We start from the raw sequence: 10,237 nt of genomic DNA, 5'->3' as shown, positions 1-10,237 counted from the left end.
CGTCGAAGGTGACAGTATGTCTCGAGAAAAAAGAAAGATAACGACAGGCGGAATAAGCAAACGAGCGAGTGAACGAAGGACGCGGTATGAGGATGAGGGATGAGGATTGTAAACGAAGGAGGAATCAAATGTGAAAGTGAGAAAGAAATGATCACATAACACCAGTGCGCAGTTCTAAAGTGCTAAGTGCTAAAAGGCTAGGCGCATTGAAGCTCAAGATAAAAATAAAAACGGATGAGACAAACCCCATATCAATTTTAGAGCCCCAGGTCGTATTGGAGTATTGGAGATTCTTAGGATCCAAGACCTCAGCCTTGGTATTTTTTGTTTTTTTTTTTTTCGCTATTTCTGATTCAATTTATGTGGTAATCTTACTTCATTTCCCTCTTTGGATATAAATTTATCATTGTCTTATTTTTTTACTCTCTTCTTCTAGTCTTGGCATCAAATGCGACTGGTGGCGACCAATACCACTAGAATACACCAGCATACACCACGAGAAGTGGCTCGGCATTCTCCTTCGAATAGGAAACCCGTTTCGTTTAGAGGATTAATAACTGGAGCCTGCCAACGGAGCTACCCGATTAGCATGAACGTTCTGTTCTATATATACTCGTGGATTTAACCCATAGAGCCACTTGCCACTTGGCAGACCCTGGATGGTATCTTTCCAACCGTCGCAAGTGTTAGTATCATTGTCACGGGGGCATGGCATTATTATATAGACTCATGGTATCTGGCATACAGAACCAACTCTCTGAAGGTTCAGATAGTGAGACATGCATACATCGTCAGCATTGTAGATAACTTTCACATCTGCCGACTACCTACCTAGGTAGTCCATCGGTACCTAGGTATTGTAGAGAAAAAGTTCTATTCTACCGATAATTTCCAGACCCGCAACTCTCAGCCTATGACAATGCCGATATACGTCTCGGTCAGGACCCGCGTGGATTTGGGGCCGAGATCCTGGTAGCCCGACTCGTCCGATTGGCTGTCAAGGTGAGACCCGGCCCCACTTGGCGTTGTAGGACCGAGGGTCGTATACGAGAACTTGTATGGCACTTGTTTTTTTCAATCTCTTCAATTCTTGTTTTCCCCAAGCCTTTTCTTACTTTTTCTTTTTCTTTTTTCTTTTTTCTTTTTTTCGGTTCCCTGAGGACTCAACCATGGGGCGAGGATGTATAAATATAATACCGAGGTATCCTTCTAAGGTTCACAATGAGAGCCAATGGTGACCAAGAAGTGTCATGATGGATACCTAAGTAAGTTCTATGAAATACTACACACCATTTTTATCTTATTCTTCGAGTCCAACCGTCGAAGTATACAACATACAAGATAAAATAAGCAAAAAACAAGAAATTTCTGCTTTAATCTCCACATGGCTTGACATCCATGTAATACCGTGTATTTACGGTGATTCCATCCTGGTATCAACGCTTCACACGGGAGTCGTCCAAAAGCCGTCAACAGGCGGGAATGACGGAGAAAATCTCACATATCTCTCACGTCCGAACATACTCCGTGCTTATCTCGTATTCAAAAACTGGGCAAGTGTATAATATAAACTCACGGTCTGTACTGCATACGGTACGGAGTACCAAAAATATTATCTATAGCTTTGTGACCTGATTTTGTGGACATGCAAAGTAACGTCGCTAGTGTGTTAGATGAATGGTACCTTGTCTTAGATGATTGGACGGTCGAAACTTTGTGATTTCTCCTGTGATGGATAAACTTGTTCCTGAGAGTAGGGCAGCCCCTCCACGTGATAAGCTGCAAGAACAACCAATTAACCCCAAGACCCCTAGCAAGCCCAGTGCGGACATGGTGCCTGGTACCTGACAGCACTAAAATGATTCCTATGGATTCGATACGGAGTTTGTTCCAATAGTGTTATTACTAGTGTGTCTTCTCTTTCTTCTCCCCCCCTCATGTGTACACTATAATCAAACTAAGCTTGGCTTCTGAAACCCCCCGCCTGAGGTGTAGATAGAATGTGAATCCACTGCTGTAGTTCTTCAAGCTTGAAAGCTACTTTAATTCTAGCTTTCTTACCTTCTAAATCCTGGGGATTACCAAAAAAATATATGTGGGTAAGCCAGGTCAGTCGCACGGGAATCAGGTCTATGCTTATCCCGAGGCAAATCATATTCACAAATATGTAGCTAGATAAGTCGGTCCACTATATTGTAGGTACATAAAACACATGTCTCTCCGAATTAATATAGCGTGTGTTTGTGGGGAGGGGGGGATTCCAACGCTATGTATGGATCGACGACAGAACCTTGGAAGGCTTGCCACCTGACTAGCCCTTGCCTACTCGCAAATTCCCCCGACCTTCTCTTCTCTGGTGTCCAATTTCTGCTTTCTTTGCCTCCTTTCGTTCTCTGTTCATGGCCTAAGTCCAAATGTCACTCGTTTATTTCTCTTTCCGGCCATATTTGTGCATTCGTGAGTTAATCAAGTCACTCTTTATTTGAAACATCAGCACTCTCTTTTTTATCCTCTTCCGATCGACCCGTCATACAAATACGAGCTACCATGATGTCACGATCGACCATTCGCCATTTGGCAGGGCTCCTTTTGATCACGAGCCTCATTTCCTCGGCATCTGCTGCCAGGACAGCCGATTGGAAGCCCAGATCAATATACCAGACCATGACAGATCGTTTCGCTCGCACAGACGGATCGACAACAGCACCATGCAACGCCACGGCGGGCTTTTACTGTGGAGGAACATGGCGAGGCACTATTGACCATCTCGACTACATCCAAGGAATGGGGTTTGATGCCGTGATGATCTCCCCCATCATCGAGAATATCCATGGTCGAGTCTCCTATGGCGAAGCCTACCACGGTTACTGGCCATTGAACTTCGACAATCTCAACTCTCATTTTGGCTCACACCAAGACTTGCTCGACCTCAGTGCTGCTGTCCACTCCCGGGGCATGTACTTAATGATGGATACGGTGATCAACAACATGGCCTACATCACGAATGGCAGCAATCCTGCCACAAACATCGACTACTCCGTCTTCACACCTTTCAATAACGCTGACTATTTCCATCCCTACTGCAAAATCACGGACTGGAATAACATGACCGATGCCCAGAATTGCCAGACAGGTGATAAGAAAGTGCCCCTGCCGGATCTTTACACAGAGCACGATGATGTGCAACAGCTTATGATTAAATGGGCAAACAAGGTCATCAAGACCTACTCCATTGACGGGCTCCGGATTGATGCCGCCAAGCACGTCAACCCAGGCTTTCTGGCGAACTTTCGCAAGGGTGTCGACACTTTCATGACCGGAGAAGTGCTTGAAGGAGCAGTCAGCATCATGGAAGACTACCAGACCAACTACATCGACAGTTTGCCAAATTATCCGATCTATTTCGAAATCCTAGCTGCTTTTACCAATGGCAACACGTCCCTATTGGCGAAAGCAGTGGAAAACATGAGAATCTCGATGCCAGATGTCAATGCTATGGCCTCTTTCTCTGAAAATCATGACAAGCCTCGAATTGGTAGTTATTCCAAGGACATAGCGGTATGTGTGCCCTTCTCGGGTTGAATTATCCCTTTGCTAATTATGAGACCTTTCAGATGGCCAAAAATGTCCTGGTGTTTACCATGCTGTTTGATGGAATCCCGATGGTCTATCAAGGCCAAGAGCAACACCTGTCGGGAAACAGTGTGCCTGTCAATCGAGAAGCCATCTGGCTCACCAAATACGACACCAACGCGGAGCTCTACAAGCTGATCGCGAAACTGAATCGCGTCCGGAAACACGCAGCCTACTTGGGCACGGACTACTTCGATGACTCGACTCATACGATCTTCCAGGGTGGTAGTGAACTGGCTTTCACAAAAGGTGTCCAGGGTCGACAGGTGGTCATGGTGTTGTCCACTCAATCTTCCACCAGTTCAGCCTACCAGATCGACATGGCAGTCAGCTTTAACGCCGGTACGGCCGTGACGAATGTTCTGGACTGTACCAACTATACTGTCGACAACCAGGGCATGTTGCATGTTCCTATGAACAAGGGAGAGCCTCGGGTTTTCTACCCCACAAACTACATGGACGGTATTGGTCTTTGTGGTTACCCTGAGTCGAACATTTCTCTCGCGATGTTGAAGACTCACAGTTGGACGTCGGCTGGCATCCGACCTACCAGTGGCACCGGTCTAGCTACCCTCCTGCTAACAGTGGTGAGCGGCATGTTCGTGACGTTCCTTTGAGAGAAATGCCCGAAAGACTTTCACTCTTCCTTTGCTCTTCCTTTCTTCTTCCGGTCCTTTTTTCCCCATTTTTTTCCGTTTTTCCTATATTTTATTTCTTCCTATTTTTTTTTATTGGGGTGAGCCGTATTGATGGCTCGGCTTGGTTCGCGGAGATATCCTTTCATGTGCGATATTATTTTTGGTCATCTAGTTTTATTTGGCGATATCCTTGGCCTTTTTCCTGTTCATACGTTGGCCTTTGTATCATTATGAGCTTTTACCTTATTTCCTTAACATTTATATGTCATGCATTATGGCGGCGGAAGCCAATCAAATTTGGGTGGAGTTTCCAGTTTCTAGAAAAGTCCCAGTGTTCGATTGATGAAATTTTCAACTGAGACATTTGGATAATTGGAGATCCACCTTGCCACCTTACGAACTTGGCTCAACCTGTACGGGCGACTAAATATGCCATCCGACACATAACTCTCTCATTGGTTATTACCTCACCGCCTGGTTCATTACTGTTTTATTTGTATACTATACACTTACAGATTCAATTCAGATTCAGTTCAGATTCAGTTCAGATTCAGTTCAGATTCAGTTCAGATTCAATTCAGATTCAGTTCAGATTCAGTTCAGATTCAGTTCAGATTCAGTTCAGATTCAGTTCAGATTCAGTTCAGATTCAGTTCAGATTCAGTTCAGATTCAGTTCAGATTCAGTTCAGATTCAGTTCAGATTCAGTTCAGATTCAGTTAGTAAGATAGTAAGATAGTACCTAGGTAAGAAATCAAGAGTCAAGACTTAAGACTTAGGAGTATAAAGAGCCCGGTGTTAAAAAATTAATATGGTATTTGTTAAACAATATCCTATATATGTATATATATATATGTTTGCTACAGACTAAGCCCTATTTGTTCGTTATTTACTATTTGTTAGCTTGTTTACTATAATCGAGCAGAGTTTAGATGGTTTTAGCAGGGTATATAACCCCCTACATTTCTAGTTTAATCAATTAATAGTTCTTCCTCTGCTTTCTCCCCACATAGTAACAGGTTGCCCAACAGTATTCATTTATAAAAATACTATATAAAGTACCACGCTAATTGTATAACTAACTATATATTCAACATGGTACTTAGAGCGGATCGAAATTATTGCCTGGCAATATAAACCAATGAGAGAGTTATGTGTCGGGTGGCATACTTAGTCGCCCGTAAACCTGGCTTAAAAAACCTGTACCTTAGACCGTTTGCCGATTAAAAATAGTCCGCCCCACATACGAACCCTAACCGCAAAAGGGCATGTGCATATCCCGCAAGTTTTGTAATCCATAGCTTGACGTGTTAGCTTGACATAGCTTGACTTGTCATTTGCATTGCAACAAACCCGCGATGCCGTTCCTATGTTGTGGATCTCGACAGAAAGGCCAGAAATGGAAAGAGATTGAAGGTCAGTCCCCCCCTGAAAACGGTTTCAACACCTAATTTGAATACATGTTACAGAAGCAGCAGCGAATCTAGAACAGCTACCATCATGGACTGCTCCAGATAACTCGCTCATACTACAAACCTTTGAATGGCATGTTCCCGCCGACCAGCAGCATTGGCGTCGTCTGCAGAATGCTTTGCCAGAGTACAAGGCCATTGGCGTTGATCAGATCTGGATTCCTCCTGGATGCAAGGGAATGGATGCAAATGGCAATGGCTATGACATCTACGACCTGTATGATCTTGGGGAGTTCGATCAGAAGGGTGCAGTCCCTACGAAATGGGGTACCAAGCGCGAACTTGAAGACCTGATGTGCCAAGCGCAAAACTTGGGCATTGGTGTGATCTGGGATGCTGTGCTTAATCATAAAGCTGGCGCCGACTATCCAGAGCCCTTCCAGGCTGTCAAGGTAGATCCTAAACGTGAGTTATCCAAATAATTCTTTGCGTTGATATTCGATTCATTCATGGATTTTTGGCCATTCACTGACTGAAAGAACAGGACGAGACCTGAATATATCTAAGCCGACAGAAGTCAATGGCTGGACAGGCTTCGATTTCCCCGGTCGCAATGATATGTACAGCTCAATGAAGTACCGCTGGCAACATTTCAGCGGTGTCGATTGGGACGACAAGAGCAAGCAGAGCGCGATCTACAAGATCGTCGCATCTAACAAGGATTGGGCGCAAGATGTCTCCACCGAGTATGGAAACTATGATTACCTGATGTTCTCCGATCTAGATCTTGCACACCCAGAAGTCCGCGCAGATCTCCTTCAATGGGGAACGTGGATCACCAAATCTCTGAGCCTCAATGGAATGCGGCTTGATGCCGCCAAGCATTTCTCAACCGAGTTCCAACGCGCATTCGTGCAATACGTCCGGAAAACCGCCAACCCGGACTTCTTCGCGATAGGAGAGTTCTGGACTGGACATTTACCGTCTCTTCTGGGTTACCTCGAGCAGGTGGAGTACGATCTCATTGCATATGACGTACCTCTCCTGGAGCGGTTCTCCAAGTTGTCCCATGCACAGGCACCAGACCTTCGCGGGATTTTCAATGATACACTGGTACAGTGTCGACCCAACCACGCTGTAGTAAGTTCCTCGAGACCCGACGCCCGACGAATAATACCCCGCTAACTTCTCTCAAGACCCTTGTTGCCAATCATGATACGGTAAGTACCAACTAAGGCTGGATCTTGACACATTTACATCTTTAATCTAACTCATCGCAGCAACCAGGACAAATGCTCGAGGTGAGACGACTAGTTTCCCATTTATACGAACTGACGATAGCTAACGAACGCCCAGACCCCGGTATCACCATCCTTCAAATTACTAGCATACGCCCTGGTCCTCCTCCGCAAAGACGGTCAGCCATGCGTATTCTACGGTGACCTGTACGGTATCCGAGCAAATGTGGATAGCCCAATGACACCAAGTTGCAACGGCCAACTTCCCGTATTAACCCAAGCCCGCAAACTCTACGCCTACGGTGAACAGCAAGACTACTTCAACCAACCCAACTGCATAGGTTCGCTTAACCCTTGCTCCACTGGATGCTGAGCCCCATTACGGGGGGAACATCAACCCACCCGTTCAAATCTAACCGCGATACAGGATTCGTTCGCTACGGAAATGCCCGTCATCGATCCGGACTTGCGTGTGTTATCAGCAACGCCGGTCCAGGCGCGCAGCGTATGTATGTTGGTCGACAGCATGCACATGAGCAATGGAGCGATATTTTACATCCCAACATGAAACCCGTCATTATCAACAAAGATGGCTATGGAAATTTTGGTGTTCAGGGGATGAGTGCCAGTGTCTGGGTTGATTCGGCTACAGTGCACCGGGATAATCTCAAAAGGGACTTGTATGTATACGTTCCACTCCTTGGGCCCCCTTCGCCCGGATACTGCTTCAGGTTGTGGGGTTGATGGCTAACTTTTTTTCGTGTCTAGTAATGTCAATATCTACGATAACTAATATCTTTTTGTTGGGGTTGGGCGCAAGGCACATCCTCTGCGGGTTCTCTGATGTGGAAATTATGTATTGTACAACAAATATTGTGATAACCCTTTTTGCGTTGTATCTTTTCTCGTATTCACTAAACCATAAGGCATCAAAAACAAAATACTAAAAGTACTAATTTGGATGTGACACTCCGTAATTCAGCCACATATTCAAATGTGTAAAAATGACAGCATTTTGTTCGCTTAAAGTGATAATAATACGCCCGCAGGTTTTGGGTGAGACACTCATTTTATCGCTTCCAATAATACTCCCACTTCTGGTGTATTTAGCGTGTAGTCCGAGGCCCTATTGACAGATGTCTCAATCCTGAAATTGATGTCTGAGTCCGTTGAGACACTGGAACAGCTTCGAGTTCATTTTGGGACATCAGAATAACATATTGGGTACAGAGCCAGTCCATAGCGTAGCATAGTGGTCCTTTAATTCAGATGTGAGACTAGTATATGTTGTATGTACATATTGGGCCGTGCTGTTCTCTCAAATTTGTGGCGAACCCTCTTCCCGAGCTAACCGACTAAAAATACATGGGCATTCAAGGTATTTAAGGGTCCGTGTTGCATTTCCGGTTAAATGGGCTGGTAAATTACCATAAATTTTGCAAATTTTGCAAATGAAAAATACAGAGAACGTCCAAACTTTTGTTTCAAAGCTGGAAAAATAGAAAACCCCAATTTTAAAAAAAGATTTTCCCTGTCACATCGTGCTGTTCGTGTTTGCGCCTCTGCCAAGACTGAGCTAAATACCACTAGTGTCTTGCCAAGCTTGTCTAGCGTCTTCTTTATCGGCCCTATCGGCGGACAAGACCCATGGTTGGTTAGTACCCATGTCCATGGACGGCTAGCTCCGAATGTACAAAAGAATTACCTTCTACGGAATATACGGAATATACGGCATACTAGTACAGGTATGTTTCTCGGCATTTTATGTTCACAATAGAGTTGTCTCATCGAATAATAGAATAATAGAGTACTCCGTACAGAGTAATATATTACAAATAGAAGTGGCATTTTGCGCCTGAAACTAGCTCGCCATCTGAACCATGATGCTTGAACTCTTCACCCACACGGAATGCTCACGGGGGGCCCTGGATGCCCACGTTTTGTAATAAAATCATTAAATTATTATTAAAATGCTTCCAAAACTGGGTACCTTCACTATGTCAGTTCTATTTTCAGGTGTATATTTCCGTATTGGTAGGTGGGTGTCAGACATTGTTGACGGTTCGAGGCATCCAAGGTTGTGCGATATCAGACGGAGTGTTTGCTCACCAGTACTTAATGACATGGATCCTTGTATCTAAATATTTTTCCAACTTGCATCTTTTCTCTTGCATCTCACACACACTCTCTCTTTTACGCTCCAACATACATTCGTTTTTTAACACACTACACTCGCTTTAATTCAGTCAAGATGCGTTTCTCCACCATTCTGTCTCTTTTGCCTCTGGCCCTCTCCGTTGCTGGTATGTAAATCTAGCATGTGACACAAGAGTCTCTCTAACAATCAGTCAAGCCGTCAACATCACCGAACCTGCCAAGGGTGCTGACGTCGATGTCTCCGGCTCTTTCACCGTGAAGTGGACTTCCGTCAAGTATGTTGACTATATCCCACACCTTACCCTAGTAATAACAGCCAATGCTAACTCATTACAGCACCGACGCCTCCACCGTTGACATTGTCCTTATCAACAATGCCGTCTACCCCACCGTTTCGGAGAAGATTGCTTCTGGCATCGACACCTCCAAGGGCTCCTACACTGCCTCCGGCCTGAAGGGTGTCACTAACGGGCAAGATCACCTTTGTGACGCATCAATTGGATCTACGTACAGTTCACTAACACTCCTATAGTTCCGGTTTCCAGATCAACCTGCTCTCCACCGACGCCAAGAACACCGGCATCCTCGCCCAGTCCGAGCAGTTCGATGTGAGCGAAGCCAAGAGCTCCAGCGCTACTACTACCGGTACATCTTCCACTGTCTCTTCTGTCTCCTCTTCTGCCTCTACCTCTGCTGTCTCTACTGGTACCACTTCCACTGCTTCTACTTCTACTGAGACCGATGCTTCCACTACTGGTACTTCCACCCCGGACGTGTCCATCAAACCCTTCCCCGGAAACTTTACCTCTACCTCCCTTACTTCTGGACTCCCAACCCATGGCAAAAGCAGCACTGATATATCCCTCCGTACAGCTTCCGGTTCTTCTACCTCCTCCACTGGAACTTCCACTGGCACCCAGACCTCCACCCAGACCGGTCTGACTACCAGCGCTTCCTCCACCGGCACCGCTACCGGCTCTGCCGCTGCCTCCGCCACCCCCTCCACCGGCGCTGCTATGGGTCTCGTTGCCCCCGGTGCCGCTGCTGGTCTTCTGGCTGGTGTCCTCGCTCTCCTGTAAGTTTCAACTTGAAGATTAGCTGCTGTGCCGATCTTGGGTATGTATGTATCTAGGATCGGTATGACTTCAGCTTTACGGTG

At 45.6% G+C, this 10,237-nt stretch overlaps 3 protein-coding genes across 3 annotated transcripts; all 3 read left to right on the top strand.

The window, feature by feature from the left end:
* Positions 1-2,547: 2,547 nt before the first annotated feature.
* N7516_008239 (alpha-amylase) lies at positions 2,548-4,250 on the top strand (the record flags this gene model as incomplete). Its single annotated transcript, XM_057220958.1, has 2 exons — positions 2,548-3,558; positions 3,615-4,250. 2 exons carry the CDS (start codon positions 2,548-2,550, stop codon positions 4,248-4,250), a joined length of 1,647 nt encoding a protein of 548 aa, XP_057071230.1.
* Positions 4,251-5,629: 1,379 nt separating this feature from the next.
* On the top strand, positions 5,630-7,714 carry N7516_008238 (alpha-amylase; the record flags this gene model as incomplete). The annotated part of the gene is made up of 8 exons (XM_057220957.1): positions 5,630-5,687; positions 5,741-6,148; positions 6,228-6,823; positions 6,880-6,903; positions 6,964-6,984; positions 7,040-7,262; positions 7,349-7,601; positions 7,690-7,714. 8 exons carry the CDS (start codon positions 5,630-5,632, stop codon positions 7,712-7,714), a joined length of 1,608 nt encoding a protein of 535 aa, XP_057071229.1.
* A 1,458-nt stretch (positions 7,715-9,172) lies between these two features.
* N7516_008237 (GPI anchored serine-threonine rich family protein) lies at positions 9,173-10,157 on the top strand (the record flags this gene model as incomplete). The annotated part of the gene is made up of 5 exons (XM_057220956.1): positions 9,173-9,224; positions 9,275-9,353; positions 9,415-9,538; positions 9,624-9,723; positions 9,952-10,157. 5 exons carry the CDS (start codon positions 9,173-9,175, stop codon positions 10,155-10,157), a joined length of 561 nt encoding a protein of 186 aa, XP_057071228.1.
* Between the last annotated feature and the right edge of the window lie 80 nt (positions 10,158-10,237).

This window comes from Penicillium verrucosum, assembly GCF_028828655.1.
Source record: "Penicillium verrucosum strain IBT 35672 chromosome Unknown utg000003l_segment0_segment0, whole genome shotgun sequence".
Taxonomy (NCBI): Eukaryota; Fungi; Ascomycota; class Eurotiomycetes; order Eurotiales; family Aspergillaceae; genus Penicillium; species Penicillium verrucosum.
This window is presented reverse-complemented; position numbering and strand designations above follow the sequence as displayed.